At 41.9% G+C, this 19,879-nt stretch overlaps 1 protein-coding gene across 3 annotated transcripts in view; it reads right to left on the bottom strand.

The window, feature by feature from the left end:
• Positions 1–19,879, bottom strand: part of LOC149205501 (phosphatidylinositol deacylase) — a 301,939-nt gene that overhangs the window by 250,609 nt on the left and 31,451 nt on the right. For all 3 annotated transcript variants that reach the window (XM_089395083.1, XM_089395085.1, XM_089395082.1), the window contains exon 2: positions 17,715–18,011. In XM_089395083.1, coding sequence (XP_089251209.1) covers positions 17,715–18,011 — 297 coding nt within the window. The remainder of the gene's footprint in view (positions 1–17,714; positions 18,012–19,879) is intronic.

Genomic DNA, 19,879 nt, shown 5'->3' with positions numbered 1-19,879 from the left:
ATTTCATTATTAATACAATCAATGATGTTTTCCTATGTCTTGTATGTAATTTACTTGATAGCTCATGACTTCTTGACTTTGTGAGTAAATAGAACATAGTTGTTTTCTGGTTACGTGCTTTGTTGTATTTCCTTTGCATTGTTTCAGGTTGATCACTCATTAGGAGAAAGAAGCGGACGCTGGAGCAGCGCAACGGAACTCCATCGACCACCGGTTGAGGTAGGCCTCCAACTATGACAGTTTAAGGAAAACTATTGTTGATCTGTCCTTGTTTGTGACTAGACCCACTCTAGGGCTAGAGGGGTTGCCTCTGTCCGCAGAGGGAACACTTTCCTGCATCACAGGCATCAATTGGTGAGCAAATTTGGAACCATTTGGGCTTCATTTCGAGTGATGTAATAGCTATTGTCAGCCATTTGTTGGTGTTTGTAACAGGTTCTCAAAACCATATTTAATATAATAATAAGGCTAAGATTTGTTGAGTTTGTTGCATATGTCTCTTGCTTATTCTATGTTCCAGCATTTCTAATTTCTTTTACATCTGCAATTTTATTTGTGCTAATAAAATTGTGCAAATTTATTATCATGTATTTTTCTGGAATGAATTATTGAGGATTTTAGCCAAATATTCCATAAGGAATACTACAGTGGTATTAGAGATGTGCATCCTACCAGCTTGAGGGTTTTCTTGTCAAATTTGTTAGGCCAGATTTATCAATTGTTGCAGAAGTCAAAACTATCACTGCGCCAAAGCCAAATTCTTTGACCAAATTTCTCTAATTTTATTGTAGGCTGAAATAGTGAGGGGAGGGGTCAATTTTATTTTGCAAGACAAGTAAGCCTAGCACGAACAAGTAATTGCAGGAAAAGTCGAATTATTGTAGATGTCATTCTGCCCACTCATGTTGCTTAAGCGCTCAATGGAGTACGTGTTGTTGTAGGAGCCCATATTGAGGTTTAGGAGTACTGTGTTGATTGCTAGTTTCTATAGGTTCCAACGGAAGGATCCAGAGGATCGACCGAGTCGAGGAAAGGGGTGTTTGGCTACAAGGTCGGTATGATACCAGGATGGGCGTTTAAAAGTTGAAGCACAGACCGAGAGCAAGTGTGGAGGCACAGTAGGAGAAACAAGGAGATCAAGGTATTGTGTGTGATAGTGGATGACAAGGTCAAAAGTTACTTAGGCATGTTACATGACTCAACTCATCACATTAGCATCACTTTACATCATCCCCGCAAGGCTTGTAGAATCTGAGTACAATCATGAGAAGAAGAAATAGAGTTAAAAAACTCTGATGATATAGTGAACTTTGATGGTATATGAGACCTCTGACATATCTTCGGGCATGGAGTCTTTCAAAAATTTTCTTTAGGTACACTTTAGTGGTCAACATCCAACCACTTTGTGAATGTAGACATCACCATTGTTTTATTTTTGGATCGTATTTTTATTATTTTGACTTTTACATCTATCATTTTTGTTACTCCTTGCAGGTACATCAACAGTTTTGTAGTATAAGTATCATTTTACATACAAGCACGTTACACTCACAAATATCTCTACATCATATAACTATTAGGCAAACACTGTGTTCTCTGGTCTTGTTGATGTTAGAAAATCTCTCTTCATACTAAGAATGAATATGTGCTCCAATCTCTCATAAGTAACAAACTCACCATTTAATAAGTAGACATGTGGAAAGTTGTATTATCTCAAGGCATGATGGGCCATGGAGTGTCCACCAATCTATAAGATCTTGAAGACTCGTCTTTGCCTTTGCATCCTTCAACCCAAACTCATATCATCCACAAATAGACATAAAACAGGTTGTGAAAAAATACTCATGGATTACTTTCCTTGTCCAAACACCTTCCTGACATGATACATGAAACCACCAGCCACCTCTGGATCACTAAATGATGGCATTTTCTTTGTCTCTCCAACATTATACCACTTCAAATTAAATGCATAATCTACAATGTGAAGGGTGATTTTGAGGCAATTCCAACTTTTATTTTCCCTCTCCTCCAGATATGGAGAATAAGAAGAACCCCTTCTATCTACACGAATCTTTGTTTTCAAAGTCAGTTCACATATACTTCTCTTAAACATGGAGAATCGATGTCTTTGTATCAAATTACATCAATAATAATCTAAACAATACCAAGAATGAATTCAACCTCAAACCAATGTTTGTCATATAGCAGAGTTTCTTGACCTCCTGAGCAACCTCTGAACTTGAATACCAACCACTCAACCTACATGTCACTAATGACCATGTTACTGGTTAATCCACATATCTTTAGCAACCTCTGATGTAAAGTATGGCAGGTTGCAAAGCATGTATCTGCAGGTCTTAGCAAATCTTACTTATTATATAACCACCATGTGGATATGGCTAAGTAGAGATGTGTTATGAACATATGTACCTTTTTACCTTGGGCAATATAAGATCGGATCAAGTCAACCCATGTTCTTTAGGACTTTGTTCACGGTATAAGCACAGGGTGCCCAATAGATGTGTTGTGTAATTATTTTGAACAATTATACCTGGAGTCTTACATGTTGGTGTTGCCTTTGTAATCAACTGCACAACATTAGTCAAATAAACCACAACTATAGCCACACAATCAATGGCATTTTACCCATGTAATGAACAACCAATGGACCTCAAGAAGGGCCCTGGAAGACAAGAAACAATTATTTTTAGCAAGGGCACGTTTTGGTGATCTATCAACTGATCCATGATAATGGAGCAAGCATTCTTTGCCCACTAAAATTTAAACGGGCTAACATATCAACTCCTTCTTTTCCTTAATCTAGGAGGTCGATGCAGAGTTTTTCATATCTGGGAGTTTGTAACCTTGTATCCCTTTGTGATTTCATAAAAATAGGGAATGGGCTACGTTGGAAAAACTACGACATGCATAAAAGAATTGTACAACTACAAAGTTAACCCACTCCCTATTTTCATTGTCAAACAAGGTAGAAATAGGGGGAACACTTTGCATTTTCCATGCAAGGAACATTCTTGCAACAAGTAATAGGTACAGCACCAATAATAGAAGACTGTGTCAGAGTGGCAACAACATTATATTCTTCAAAAAAAATCTTTGTGGACTAGAGTTATCTTTTGTTTTTTCACATTGAGTAGCATTGAAACTAGTGAGCCCCAGTAAATGGTCCTTCACTTTTCAATAACTTCCTTGGAATTGAGCATAGGCACACAAATAGCGCTTCACCAGCTCTATAACGCCCCCCTTCACTTCAAGAACTATGCAATACTTCCACAATGGGTTCTTGAGGTCAACTTTTGGTGCAATTGTGTTGAAAATCAGATGTTATATGTTGTAACACTCACTTATTACAAAACTTCTTTATGTTGCAATATTAGTTAAGCAATTGTAAATAGAACATAAACCAAATGTACAATCGAAGACATCGAAGAACAGAATGACGCAGAGAATTTAGGTCAAATGACCAGGGAAAAACTCACAATGGGAAAACCCAACGAGGTTCATCTTCTATTAGATATCAATTGTTCAGCAGAGATACAAAGTACAATGAGAGATCAGGAGAATGAGTAAGTTCACCCAAATCTAAACAAGTTGTAGCATGAAGATCACTGGTAGTAGCAGTTGACGCAAACAGTGAATCACCTTCAAGTTCTGCTCTTACTCTCCAAGTCTCTCTCTCTCACAATCTTCTTCAAATCTCTCCAACTCTCTCTCTCAAGTTCGAATCATTCTTTCACAATGCACAAGTAGTGAGGAGATGAGATTATATGAGATACATATATAGGAGGAGCAACAAATTTCAGTCATAAAGGAGGATTAATATGCATGCCTTGAGGAAGAGTAACATATGCCATTTAAGGAGTGTAACTCATGCATTATGGAGAGGCAATGCATGCCTTGTAACTTATGTCATTAAGAGGAAGGCAATGCATGCCTAAATGGAGGAATCTCACATGCCTTAGTAACTTATGCCATAAAGGAGAGATGTACGCATGCCATAGTAACTTATTGATCCAAATGGATCCAAGAACACTCTCTAAGTCTTCAAAAACTCAAAAAATCATGCCAAAGACCAAAGAAGATCGCATGAGAAAACCTTTCAGAATGGGGAAAACACTATCGGGAGGCAAAAACCCGTGAAATCAGTGAAAAGACAGAGTATCGGAGGCAGAACAAAGTAATGCACAGTAGCCGTCAGATCTGGCCGATCAATGGTCCAGATCTGAGTGGCAGATCGCAATCGGCGGTGGCCTTCGGCAGATATCGGCAAAATCCACATAAGACTTGCAACGGCGATCGGCGGAGACCTCATAGGAGATGTGATGGCGACTAGTGGGGTCAACGAGGACCGTCGATCAAGTGCGCAGATCGACGACCCACGTTGCATCGCCAAATCGCAATCGGAAAATACAAAGGAGCGGGGGTTTATGTACATATGCATATATGCGATCCGATGGACCGGACCCGATAACATTATAAGCCATAATATATGGATCTTGAGATCCGTCAAACACCATTTTTAATGTATTTTCGCAGTTTCGTTTGTTAAACGAAATGCGAAGGAGAAAGCGTCGATGCGATAAGCCAGACCCGAAAGGGTACCTTAAGGCTATTACATATAGTTTCAAGTCCAGAGGAAAGCCATTTCTAATGCATTTTCGCAGTTTTTAATGTATTTCCAAAATACAAAGGGATGGGCCATTTCGATATGCGATGTAGAAGAATAAGGTGGATCTAAGGACTTTTGAAGTCCGATACATAGAGTTTTGGCGGATTTTCTCAGTTTCAAATACATTTCACTGTGTTAAACAGAGAGCGGTTGTTTCAGGAGTTCTAGAGGCCCGAGGCACTCTTACGTTACAAAATAGGTGGCCACCTCCCCTTTAGGTGTTATGCAATGATTGTATAACACTGGAAGAGGGATTCGAAGCGAACAAAGGCCAGGGAGACTGAGAGCCGAGAACCTGAAACGAATAGGCAGCACAGTTTTGGCTTTAAAAGCCACAGACAAAGAGCAAACAGAGGAGGCAGTATTGCAGGCAAATGCCAAGACAGAGTTAGGACAAAGACAGAGAGTGTTGAGGGAGTCTGTGTACTCAAAGAGGCTTGAGAGGTTCAAGCAAAGCTCTTATTGTTTCATCTTTTGTGTATTGAGTCTCGAAATTGAGTTCATGTTGTTGTAAAAACTTTGCTTGAAGACGTAATAGAAAGGCCACCACTGAAGGTTGGACCAGGAAATGCAGCCTAGGAGTATTGGGTGAACTCCTCATTAAATTGTTATGTTATGTGTTATCTATTATGTTTTGTTTACTGCTTCATTGTCTGTGTATTTCGCAATCTTATCGATCCATTGCATAAAATAACATAGACAAATCCATGCACATGAGTCTGTAATACCTTATCAATTGTCTTAGATCTCATTATCATATCACTTATGCCATAAAAGAGAGGGTGTAACATATGCATTAAAGAGTGCGTAAGAGGAATCTTTTATGACATGTCTTTAATGAGTGTAGGAGAGTGTAAGAGGATTGCAACGAATCCATTAAAAGAGAGAGAGAGTAACGTAGTACCTTTTACCCACCACTAGTGTGTGACACCCATGGAAGAATATTTTCTCCTAGATTGTCTTCAGCCAGCATCCCCCAAATAGCTCGATGTGCCACCATCTCCACCACCGGAGCTAGCCATTATGTGCCCTCACCCATTCTGTCATGATTGTATGTTTGAAGGTAGGCCTTCCAATCTTCAAGGTATGGCTTTTCATTATGTAATTGGGTATTTTTGCTTACTTATTATTGACACATTTGGACATGGTTTAGTTGGAGGATTCGGTGGAAATAATGGGCTTCGTCTGTACTCTTGTCCTCTTATCCAATTTGGTGGTTAGTCTTGTATCCTAGTCCCGTGGGATGTCCTCTATTGGCTACCAGCGTTAGGGATGGCACTACATGGGAAACCCTGATTTTGGTTGCATGGTCCCGCTTGCTGACACCACATACATCACTTCCCACCGCTCATCATAACCCCTTTCCATATATTTCCCATTTGGGTCCACATTTATCCATTGGGTCCACAAGGAGTTAGCCTCCCCCTCCCCTTGTCCACACTTTGGGTCGGGCCTAGAATGATGCCCTGGAGGTTGATGCAGCTAAAAAGAAAGTAAAAGCATAATTTGGACACTCTCAACAGGAAATGTACCGTAAAATACAAAAGATGGTCAGGACATACAAATTTAGCACGTGGACAAAAGCCAGCATGAGTTCTAACCCCTATTATTATCATCATCAGCTTGGTTCCTAGGGCCCCCTATATGAGCCCCCTGCATCATTAAGGAACCCATCATTGTCCCAATCCCTGGTGGTCGATGAACTGCCCAACCTTAAGGGGGTAATCACTGTTATATCTTACACATCATGCTCTCATTCCCTAAAGCCCCGAGCAATTATAAAAAGAAAATATCAAGAAAAGGCAAAAGGCATATGAAGAAGGGTAACAAAGGTCGGGGTAACTCATGTACCATGATTGCTCCCTCCTTCATCTATACACCCATGGTGGGCCTCCCTCATTATCGTTGCCCTTGTACCATGGCATGTGGATTGGAGCCTCCCCTGATGCCCCCAATCCATTCCATCATTTTGTCAAATGACACCTGCCATTTAAGGGATATACCATGGACCTATCACTTGTAATGTCCCGTCTAAATAAATTTATGCTAGAAGAGATCTACCATTTTTGCCACTTTGGAGCTAACACATTTTGGGGTACCAACTTAGGGAAAGTGGGTCAAATATTAAAGTTGGTGGAATGTGGAGGCCACCCTTGAAGGAATACGCACGTCTTGGGAGAAAAATCGATTTTGTGAAGGGAGGTCGAAATATTTGGAGGGACCCACAAGGAAAAGTAAGGCAACAATTATAAATAGAAGGTTGGGGGCAGCAATTGGCACCTTTTGATAATTTGACATTTACACATTGTTACTCAAGTTGTTCAGCTGAGTCACAAGCGTTGTTTAGCACCAAAGGTTTCCAAGTGGAAAACTCACCCTCTTCTTTGGTGGACCACGAGTGCCACCCTAGGGAGGTAATCTATTGCTACTTGAGTGAGGAGATTTGTAGAGATTGGAGCCCATTTCAGCAAGTTTCCTTTAGCCAATTCATACTCCAGGGAGGTCATAGGCTTCCAGGGGTGTTTTGTTGAGAGAAATTTAGTGTAGCTGCTATAAGGGAAGACTAAGCCTTGTGGGGAATTTGGAGGCTGGAGATAGTTGCTTTTGGGCAGGGAATATTTCTCTTTTCAGGGTCTGTGCAAGTGGAGGACGTTGGACAGATTTGTGTGGTGTCGAGCTCAGCCCTTGAGTGCCGGAAGTTGTGGTAGGACGCCTCTCCTACTACAGGGGGAATATCATAAAGCACTTCCACAGCAGATTGAGGGATAAGGAGGGTTTCAACAGATGTCATCACTGGGGGACGCAGACTTTGTTCAAGAGGGTGAAGTGCCAAAATAAGGCAATTTTGGAAGGTTGGAATTAGCCAAAACCCTTTCTGGGTTTTTGTGGGCTTGTTGAGAGGAGTCTGGGGTTAAATTTGCATATATTTACGAGCAATATTCAGGCTAGAAATCTCCTTTTTGTTTAGCAATACGTTTATTATTCGGTTGATAATTGCACCATTTTGTGGGTTTTCCGTGTGGTTGGTTTGGGGCAGATTCCTTTCTGGGTTTGGTTGAGCACATTGTGGAGAGGCACCAGCTACAATTTCAAGAGGTTCTGAGCACAAGAGTGGCAGATATCACCATTTTCTTCCAGCAGCTGGAGCAAGAATTTACTGGGTCTGCGCAGAGCTTAGTTGGGTTGATATTTGAGCACTTGGGCAGTGTTTTCTCAACTTGGGGCTTTGCTTGCTTGTTGTAGCAAGCCCAAGTTCCTCTTTCCCTCACTATATTGTACTTATTCAACTCAAATTTTAATATAAAGACCCAGTTTTGGTGCCAATATATGTGTATCTGTTATTTATGTATGTTTTCCATTTTTGGGGTATTGTACATTAGCGTGTCTTTCTGTTATTCTCCATTAACTTCCTATTAGAAACATTACAATGGTATCAGAGCCATGATCTTGGCCAGTTGTGGGGTAGCCAACTATATCATGGGAGATTTGGGCATGTATGCACAGTGACAGGTTACACCATACACCACCCATGGCTCAAGGGAGATTCAGTATGCAGGAATTTTAAGGTGGAATCTGCTGGAACGATGAGAGGTTGGCTCAGTTGAGGGAGGTGTCAGACCAGATCCATCCTTGTCCCTACAACAGAGACACTAGAGGTGCACAGGTCGTGGGAGTACAACCATCTACACCATATGGGGAGAGTCGACAAAATCAGGGCACCAGATCTCCTCAAAAGGAGCAGACAAGCCAGGGGCAGTTAGAGGGTGAGACCAGGAGGCGATTTTGCTGGTGGAGACCTGGCTTTAGATATCAAGAGCGAGAGGAGGTCGAGCATGATGCCGAGGGTACGCAAGGTCATGAGGAGCACGTGGATACACCTAGTGTGACATAGGAGCCACCCATGCAGGAGTTTCCTTTGGTAGCCCCGATTGACACGTTGGTGGAGACAGTTGGGAACACACCCATAGGACCTTCCATTGATGAGGTGCCAATGGGCACAGAGTTACCTAGAGTTGTGACAGAGTTCCCAGATGATTGCTACCTACAGCAACAGGGAGAGCACGTTGAGGAATGTGAGCTAGATGGGGATGTTATGCTTGAGGAGCTATCTGTGGTGGGGTGGCTCAGGACTCCTATTAAGCCCATGATGGAGGAGGATGGGCAGTCATCTTTTGGGCCTGCCATTGACAAGGAGCAGATAGATATGCAGGCAACTAGCAGAGTTGCAATACTTCCAATTAGTAGCTCTCTTCAAGCTTACATAGAGGGGGCCTGCAGTATTGTTAGGTTACCTCTGCACGTTGGAGGGAGAGTGGTTGAGTTACCTAGACAAATTGTATATGTTGACCAGGATAGTGAGACGAGGCAACATGAGTTGCACAGGGTGCAACGCTCGCAGGGTGGAGTTGTTACATATATTGGTGCTCTTGCATTTGATCCCTCTCATGGGGTTGGATGGCAAGAGGTACTGAGCTAGTACCCGATGGAGCGAGCTATGTATCGGGATGTATCCATGACCATAGTTCGGTAGGGGTCATGAGCAATGTTTTAAAACTCCGACTCGGGCGAGGGTTGACTCTGACTCCGACTCCGACTCGGTATCGACTCGGCCGACTCCATTTCAATGACTTGGTCGTTGTAAAAAATACATTAAATTTTTATTTTTTATAAAAACACATAATTTTAAAGATTTTCATTCATGTTTCCAAACACACAGCATTAGAATATAGATAGAAGATAACATATGATCAAAGTAGGCTCATGAATATATCCATTATATCAAAATGGCACCCAATGCACTGTCCAATACATACACGATGATGATATAGAGATCAAAACAAAAACACATAACCAAGGAGGCTATAAATGGCCTCTACAACAAAAGTCTGTGACCAGTACTACTGGCTACTGCTAGAGTTGCCAACATCATCTGGCTCAGTGTTACTTGGGAGCGAGAGCGAAAGCGGGGAGCGAGAGCGAAAACGGGAGTGGGAGCGACATTTTCAGAAGCTCCCGGTTTGGGAGCGAATCCCGGAGGAGTTCGACAACCAATGTCACTAACATCAAGGTACATAGAGGGATTGGTGCTCTTGATTAAATATGAGTTCCATACCCTAATACATGACAAAATTCAATGGAAACATTGCAATCCCCCAATCTTGAAATCCTGAAAAACTGATAAGTCTACTGGATTTTGAATGAAATCTAAAATTCTACTTTCTCCATATGAAATCCAATCTACTGGATTTTGAATGAAATCTAAAATTCTACTTTCTCCATGTGAAATCCAATGAGGCCGGAACCACTCTCAAACATCCAGAGTCATTTCATGGTAATGTTAAAAATTTAAGTAAAAGGATGAAAATGAAGATTAAGGAGAATGTCACTTTTACTTTAAGGATTTAACATTACCATGAATAGCATATCAATGCTAGGAGAGGGGAATGGACCCCAAAGACCAACAAACCAATTAATAAAACCATTTGGAGTCCCCCACACTCAGAAAAAACATAAAAAAAAAATCAAAAAATTTGAGTTTTTGGGGGTTCACTGGCCGCTTTCCTTGACCCGAACGGGTTGATATGGACTCGGCCAGCTAGGTATTAACTCGGTCAGCCGAACCGGTTCAACCACCGAGTTGAAATTTTTTTGGCCGACTCAGACCAATTCACCCGAGTCGGTTCCAAGCCGGCCGCATTTAAAAAAACTGGTTCGTGAGTTGCCAGAGGGGCTCGAGGGCCAAACTATTTTGGGATCCAGGTGGGATTCCCTGTCACATCATGGAGTCATTCAGCGATGGTAGTAGTTGTGTGTTGGATCCGGGGATTGAGGGCACACACACCCACAGTTTTCTATCGAAGTTCTGAGCAACACTAGTGGCTAGCTGGAACGACAAGGGAGTAGGTGAACTCCGTGAGTTGTCCTGGCATGTGGATCAGGCGTGAAGCCGCAGGATGATCAGCATGCTCTTGCAGGGGCTGATCGGAGGAGGTGGCATCGCCAGGCCACCAAACAAAGCATTGTATGGGGATGAGGCTTTCCTATGGATATGTGGGGTGCAGAGGACACCAGGCAGCAACACCTTAGTGACACAGCGACTAGCACGTAGGGAGGTTTGCCTGTTAGATCTCTCTGAGAAGATCAGGAGGGGAGGTCCACCCCTTCGAGGTCATGGAGGTGTGGTAGTAGAGATGGCGACCCTGACAGGATGTAGGTTACTACACACTGACTCAGCCTCTAGCCATGGCATTCTGTGGTGTATAGAGATATGCAACGATGAGCACCTCTTGAGTATATCCATAAGGGCTTGCATACAGTCACAGAGAAGTTGGTTGTTGTCCCTTGATGCCCTCACCACGAGCAGTAGGGCGCAAGAGACTCACCTGAGGCGGATGGATGTGACCTCGAGTATCAGGGACAAAAGAGGAGTTTCCGTTTTGGGGCAGACGGACTATGGGCACGTGGAGGCATAGGGATGACATGGTATGTTGTAGAGGTAGCATATGCTTTGCCCCCGAGTCCCCCCTTGAGGGTATGACTATGGGGGATTTGTATGACACACCTTCGACAGGGCATTCCAGAGCATTGCAGGGGCATGCGATGCAAGGATGCTAGACCTGTTCTACAAGATGGCACATAGGCTTCTAACAGTTTTTGGGTACACCATCCGGGGACAAGGTGGTAGAGTTCAACGTGTGGCCCGGCAGAAGCAACGTCGTGGGGTATATGCAAGATTATCCCTTGATATATGGAGCCTATACCCGCAGGGGTCAGTGGTGAGGCGCAGATGGATCGTATCATTTGAATTATGTTGCCGCAAACTTGGGAGCTAGGGTTTCAGTTGACGAGTGGATCACTCCACTTCGAGATGAGCAGGACCCTGACAGAGAGAGATCTAGCTCATTCTTGGGTCAACACATGGGAGATCACTGAGGTTTTCTCCACATGGCAAGGCAGGTATTCCCTATTGTTGCTGAGGATCAAGAAGAGTCATTGGGTGGGAGGCTCAGGTATTGTTGAGTTGTCCCCACATGTTGGGCATAGCTTTGGTCATTACCTGTATGGTGGCCGAGAGATACAGGAGGGGAGGACCCAATATGAGCATGTTGGACCGTCGGTTATGACTAGAGATCCATAGCGTCAGCATGATAGTTTCCTTTTGTGATCAGCACGACATCTCGGCCTCTCAAGGCTTGGCAGTTCTGCTCCCTTCAGGGACATGCTAGTTTCAGTTGCACGGAGAGTAGTTCACCCCCTAGAGATTCACTAATGACTTGGGCCACTGTGCTAGTATGGCAGGATAATTGGCACGTGTGGTTCTTGGCAATCATTGCACTCCTCAAAGGGCGGCAGCAAGAGTTGGGAGCGATGGGCCTCCAATCTGACTGTGGGATCCAAGGATCCATTGGGTTAGAAGACTACCTTATTTTGGGAGGATCATGGGGATGATAGAGACAAGATTGCATCCTCCTTCAAATGACAGGTCGAAGACCATTAGGATGATCACTACGGGTCGAGGAAGGCCCTTCTCCCTATTGTTTCGACAGGAGACTGGGTATGGATTGGTAGATGGAGACCTTGGCAGGGTGCCCTGGCAAGATAGACCTGTGCGCAGTGGAGTTGCCCTTTATTGGATTTGTGGCAGAGATTCACCGGAGTGGATGACCCTACAGGAGCATGAGAGGGTCGTAGTTATGGTCAGACCGATGCAACATCCACTTGGTGGACTCACTTTGAGATTAGTTTGGGACCCGGGAGCTACAAGGCTGAGTAGTTGTGTTACAGATTGGGGAGAGTGGGTTCTCACAGGGGAGGTCACCTTGCTCTGCCACTAGGACTCCGTTTGATAGCAGGCACTTCACTTCCCAAGGACCAGTTGAGACGGGATAGTGCCTCACTTGGGTGGTTATATGACCCGTGGGAGGTGGTCGTGATTGACACACTGAGACGAGGAATCTACTTTAGGGGACTTGGGTTGTATCTTCAAGAGTTCCCTCTTGAGGTACGGAAGATTGATTTTCCGAAGGGAAAACCTTTCGAGGAGTTTGCGAGGGCTTGGCAGCATCGAGGTGCTCTGCTTATCAATAGGAGGTGGGAGGACTCTCGCACCCCTACACCTTGGGACTACGCATGGAGCGAGGGGTGCTTCACGTTGAGCGTGATGGCTTGGTTCCATAGTATCTTGGGACTCCTTTATGACAGGTTGGCGCATGGATCAGGAGTGACTCAGTGGCACAATTAGAACCCCGGTATTGCTTGCACTGACATTTGCGTCAACCGGGAGAGAAAGCTTGTTCGAACACTGCTTGAGGACAAGCAATTTTTGGCGAGGACTCTAATGTCCCTTCTAAATAAATTTATGCCAGAAGAGATCTACCATTCTTGCCATTTTGGAGCTAACACATTCTTGGGGTACCAACTTAGGGAAAGTCGGTCAAATATTAAAGTTGGTGGAATGTGGGGGCCACCCCTCAAGGAATACGCACTTCTTGGGATAAAAATCTATTTTTTGAAGGGAGGTTGAAATGTTTGGAGGGACCCACAAGGAAAAGTAAGGCAACAATTATAAATAGAAGGTTGGGGGCAACAATTGGCACCTTTTGATAATTTGACATTTACACATTGTTGCTCAAGTTGTTCCATTGAGTCACAAGTGTTGTTTAGGACCAGAGGTTTTTAAGGGGAAATCTCACCCTCTTCTTCGGTGGACCACTAGTGCCACCCCAGGGAGGTAATCTATTGCTACTTGTATGAGGAGATTTGCAGAGTTTGGAGCCCATTTCAATAGGTTTCCTTTAGCCAATTCGTACTCCAGGAAGGACGTAGTAGGGAGATCGTATCACTCTTTTCAACAGCTTCCGGGGGTGTTTTATCGAGGGAAATTTAATGTAGTTTCTCCAGGGGAAGACTAAGCCTTGTGGAAAATTTGGAAGCTAGAGATTACTGCTTTTGAGTTGGACGTATTTCTCTTTTCAGGGTCTGCGCAAGGGGAGGACGCTAGGCAGATTTGTGTGGTGTTGGGCCCAGCTCTTGAGTGCTGGGATTTGTGTTAGGATGCCTCTCTTACTATAGGGGAAATTTCCTAAAACACTTCCACAGCAGATTGAGGAGGAATAAGGAGGGTTTTAGCAGATTTCATCACTAAGGGACGCAATCTTTGTTCAGGAGGGCATAGTGCCAAAATAGGGCAATTTTGGAAGGTCGGAATTAGCCAAAACATTTTCTGGGTTGTTGTGGGCTTATTGAGAGAAGTCTTTCTGTTATTCACTGCTAATTTCCTATTAGGAACTTTACAGCTCCCTTGGAGGCTGAGACCACCTAATAGGGTCCTTAATTAACCTCTTTCTTGTACTTGGAAACACTTGTACTTAATTGCATTAATGAACTGTTGTGCTGGAAGGTGAGGAGACGCATTGGATCTTATACAGGATTGTAGGTGGGTCTTCATCTTAGGGTTTGGTCTCCCTATACGGGGCCCAAACCCTCTAGAGGGTCTTTAATGGCACTTGTAGCGTGTGCATTGAGAGCCATGGGCCTCCACTATAGCAGAGAGCAGATAGTCACGCCATGGGATCCTTCAGCACTATTCATTGTTTGCTCGTGTCCCATTTATTCGATAATGATGATGCACTTGGACCACATTGCCCAGTCGGCTACACACTTGGCAGTTGATCCAAGGCCCAGATGGGGTTTTGTCTCACCTAGGGAGACAAGGGAGGGCTTGCATCATTGTCCTAGCCCTTACAGATGGAGCACATGCTTGTTCGATACAATTTGAGACCCATGAGGATGTTCTTTGTGCCCCCATAGCCAATTGGGAGCACCACAGGTCATTTGCTTGGAGATCAAAGGGCGACCCCCTTTATCACTATTGTTGGAGCCCTCTTTGATTTGGCACATGAGGGACTTCATTTGGCCCACTACTTATCTATCATTTCAGCCCTCTTTAGAGGCTAATTATTCTTATTGTGGGGCTATTTGGTGTGCTTGTCACCAAAGTATTGTTATTTGCACATTATTTTATTATTAGGGGTATCATTAGGCAAAATTTAGTCATTCGAACCCCTTAGAGGATCATATAAATTTAAGAGAGGATCATTTGATCTCTCATCATCACTTAGATTGGTATCTCTTTGGAGAAAAGAACTCGGCCCTGTTATTAATGGATGAATTGGAGATTAATTAATGCATTTTGATGTTTGGATAATTGTTATATTGTCTTGGAGCTTCATTTTTGCAAGTCTAATGGATGGATATATTTTTTTGTCATGTAAGTGCGTGCTCTCTTATGCAAAAACTTTCATGTTTATTGACTAAATTATGGAAAGCTATGCTTTGATTATTCTTGTGCCCTAACTATTGATGTGAAATTCATAAACACATGTAATCTTGGCTCATTGTATATGTTATTCATCTTGGCAAGAAGATCGAAACACTCCTAGGGGTGGGTTGATGCCTTTCACCTTGAAACTCCATTAATTTTGCAAAGTGAAGTATAAATTCTTGTTATGTTGTAGCTACCTCTCTAGGGCTAGCAAAGTTGCAATATGACTCCTCAGCAGGGCAAAAATCCTTAAATCAAATTCACTTTGACTCCATTCTCCACAATTTTCTAGGCATTGGTTTCAATCCTTGATGATCACCCTAAATGTTTTCTCTTTTCCTCAAGTTTTTCCCTAACCCAAGACGACCTAGCTAGGGCATCCAACGAATTTCATTTGAGACATCAATTTGCAAAGTGAGTTGGCAAGGAACTGCATTGGGGTGTCTCCCACTGGCCCTCAAATTTTGAAGCCAATCCCACAGTCGGTTTGTAAGAAACACCAAGTCCTAGCTCCAAAATCACTTTGATTAAGCTCTTTCTAGGTTAGTGGCTTTCTAAGGGGTCTTTTGTGCTTGAAAACTCGAAGGAATTTCATCTATTATTGATCCTTTCTTCACCCTTCCTTGACCTAGATTCTTGTTTGAAGATTTCACCCTAACTCCTAGATCTTGTTCAGGTCCCCGTGGGTTTCTTTGTGGTCCCACATCTCTATCATTCCTTATCTCTCAAGGTCACTTAGAAACCTTGTTTCCAAAGGAATCTTAGGTCTAGGGCATCCTCATTAAGGAATAACTCTAATCTCTAGGTCTAAGCCTCTCTTGAGCCTTTCTTAGAGAGCCCCTCACCTTGCTTCTAAAGCAAGCAAGCCCTATTATTTGAGTATCTCTTGTGAATGACCTCCAGAAATCACTACCTATCCTATCATTAACTCATCATTCCTAGTGATTTCCTTATACCGAGACTCCTCCCATCGGTAAAAGTCCGCAAAGAGCAGCAGACATCAACTAAGGTGACAGAGGGTCCTTATCCCATTGTTGCCACTTGATCTAGTAGTAGTACCTTTGGAACACCTCCTAGGACCCTTGCTAAATTGAGCGTAATAGTGCCTTGTGATTCAACAAAGAGAGAGGAGAACAAAATGATTGAGAGGGTAAGGTGCCTTGAAATTCCTTTTAATAATAATATCATAGTATCATAAGGATAATAATAAAGGCAATGATAATATTGATGATTAAGTCAAAAATGGAGCTATTAAGCTTGATTAATGATAAGTTGAGTGATTTTCCAACATCTATACTTGATTCCCAATTGATGCAAGGTGATTTACTATTTTTGGAAAGTCATGCTTGAGATGATAGACATGACTTTCTATTTTTAGAAAGTCACTCCAGAATTGTCAGAAATGAAATTTTAATCAAGGAAATTCATCCCTGAGCTGCCAATTTTCAACAAATTGTTGCTGCCCACAAACAAATTATCAATACCCAGTTTGAAAAAGACATCAATATTGCAAAGAATAACATACCTATAGCAAGAAATCAGATTCCACGTGCAAGAAATCAATGTCAAAAGCAATAAATTGATACCCACAGAACATAAATGGTGCCTGCAGCATAAAATCACTGCCCAAAGCAAGAAATCAGTAGCCAAAACAATGCCCACAGCTGTGAAATGGTACCCACACATCTGGAAATCAGTGCCTACAAATGGAAATCAATGTGCACAGCTGTGCATCCGTGCTCACAGCTAGAAATACTTGCCCACACGTAGCTTTGGGCTTCCACCCATCAATTTTAGCAACAAGGACAAAAAAACTTGATCTGATTGTTTTCTGTCATATATGTGCACAAAACAGCATGTAGGGTTAGGCACCTTAGGTTTTGATTTCTCTTTCCATTTTTATCTTGGGCTTCCCAACAGGGACTGATAGAGATAGCATAGTCTGATGGTCACGTTGCTTACTGCATGTTAGAATTAGATAATAAAGTGACTTAGGACATACTCACAATCAGATATTGTATTAAATTTTAATAAATAAAATTATGTCACTATGCAAAGAGCTAATTAGACTTAATTATATCTTAAGCTACTGTTGGTAGTACAGGTGATTGTCTCTCACACAAGACAGACACTGTTTGTGCATTTCATTTTATCATATTTATTATTATCTCTTTTTCTCTCTCAGCAACTTTATACTTTGTGTGTGCATAATTTAATGAGGATGTATTCCAATTAGGAAGAGGATCCCTAAATGGGAGGGCAGCCTGAGGGATATCTTGGTATGTACCCATGTAACCTAGAACAGTGACATCCCTATTTCGACCCATTAAGGGGCAGGAACACATCCCCATGAAAATATGGTTTTAAGCTTAAATTTCCACCATGTGAAGAACTAAACATCGCTCTCCTCCGGCAAAACAATTACACAGATACCATACTTAGGAGAACCAATTCAAAAAGTATCAAAACTATTAGTGCTTATTTTATCTACTAATTTTATTGGGACTGTGATATCAAGATGAAACACAGCACTATTTCATAGAATTTCCGCTTTCTACATTGAAACTAAAGTTTTGAAAGAATGAAGAAAGTTTATAGGCAATGAAATCAAAAATAGTTTGACTTTACTTTGTGCCATAAATTTAACTTCAGAAACATAAATATGTAGCTTTTTTTCCCCAACCAGGCCAGAAACATGCATACCCTGTGGATGGCTTTTACAACATATTCAGTATGTTCTTCAAGAATCCGCCCATCCAGGGCAGAATGTTCACCTTCAAGATCAACAGCAAACCAATCAAGACGATTTGAATATTGGGGTGGTGCTTTAACACTTGAAAAAAGATTCCTGATCTCCCAATCCTCCTCCAGTATATTCCTTTTGGTTGAACTATAACTTCTGACTACCTCTTCAGGTGTGAAGGAAGCTTCCTGATAGAAAGTGCGCTCTAGAGGACCTCCCTGGAATGCTCGATCAGACTCAGCTGCTAATGAGCGCACCTGTTGGAGACCAAATCAAAATGAAGTCTGAGAACATAAAAGTTACAAATCTGTTTTTCCATTCATCATCCAAAAAATATATCAGACATTGCATTAACATTTAGGATCAAATACAAGCCACTAGCTCTCTAAGAAAAGTTTATAATGATGGACTCCAAAAATCATTTTACCTCACCAGGATGTATAACAGTCATATTTAGAAACCCTGAATATTATCAAATACAAAAATCAATGTTGCAAATATCAGCATCAGGATAAAATTAGCTAAGGGTCCAGAAAACCATAAAATCGTAAAAATCATGAAAATATCGGTTAAAATCAGCAAACATCGCCAAAATTAAGATACCACCAAAATATAGGTAAAAGTTGGCAAACATCAGCTAGGCCAAAAAAACGCGATGTCACGATAAAATCGGGATGTTATTGAGATGTTTGCAACACTGACAAAAATTGCATAGTAAGCCAGTATCAGTGTTGAAATTTCATTTTAGGATAACTAACGTATATTCAGAAATTTCACCTCACACTGGGGTTTCCTGGATCTAATCCCTGTCAACCTTTAGCCTTAAGGCTAATCTGAAATATTAAGTTACAGCATCAAACAGCAGACAATATTTCAGTTCACTTCAAACAAACACAGTAGACAGCCCAAAAAAAAAGATACCAAACATATACTAAAAGGTTCCCTTGGGGCACACTTTTCTAAGCATATACCATATCTGAAAATCACTATGTTAAAGCAGATTTTACAACAGAGAATCTGCTCTCTTATCTTCCAGTCATATGTTAAATCACTTAACAATTTCAACCCTATATTATATCAAATCAGCATGAACAACAAATCATGGAAATTACACAATCTAGAAGGCATTCCAAGCTTAAACGCAAATCTGCAATTACACAAGTTTTGGATAGCTAGAAACATTATATATATATATATATATATATATATATATATATATATATATATATATATATATATATTTAAGAATGAAGTACATGTTTATAGTATTATACCAATGCTTTATCAGAAAGCTGGTACAATCTTGCCCTCTACAAACATTGGCTAGCAATAACTAAGAAAATGCTAGCCTTCATAACACATGAGCATCAACACCAAAAAGTTATCCTTGGCTTTAGCACTTGTCTCTCACAAATGTCCAGGACATGTCCTTTCCTCCTCAATCAAGCTCCTAAGTTTATCACAAACCGTTGGTTCTTTTCCTCCTTAGGGTGAAAACCTAACCCTGAAAAAACTGTGAACTTCACCAAGAACCCTAGCACTCCAAGACAAAGAGAGATGACACAATTAAGATTACAAGAAGAGAGAGGCTAGTGCGCTACACTCCTTGCATCTCTAACACAAGATGATCAATGAATGAAAGAACTCTCTCCTTTCTCTATTTATATGAGAGGTATGGGAGGCCAACAATATAAAGTGTGCCAAAACCCTTACAAGCAACCTATCTATAACAAGTACGTCTAGATATGTAAAGCGCTCCACTCTAAAATACACATGTGAAGCTCCAAAATGATGTTGTTCAATAAGCAAGGCTCCAAGGCATGAATGCTCCAAGAGATGTGTCATGTTGCCCACCAAAAGTGGGTACCCCTAGGCGATCTTTTCTCCTACTCATCTTCTTCTAGCCAGCAGCCCCTAAGAGCCACCTTGTAGCCAATGTGATGTGCCACTTTATCTCTGCTCCCTGCATCAGTTTTATGTTTTCTCGCCCATCTGTCAAGAGCACATGTTAGAAGGTGGGCAATCTGATCCAAAAGGTATGTTTTTCATCGTGCAATCGGGTGCTTATGCTTCTTTTTCATTTGGGCATTTTGGGCATGGATTATTGGGTGACTTGGAAGAAAGA

Source organism: Pinus tabuliformis, chromosome 1_2 (genome assembly GCF_031772625.1).
Source record: "Pinus tabuliformis cultivar Carrire ecotype Pingquan chromosome 1_2, CPIR1, whole genome shotgun sequence".
Classification (NCBI taxonomy): Eukaryota; Viridiplantae; Streptophyta; class Pinopsida; order Pinales; family Pinaceae; genus Pinus; species Pinus tabuliformis.
This window is presented reverse-complemented; position numbering and strand designations above follow the sequence as displayed.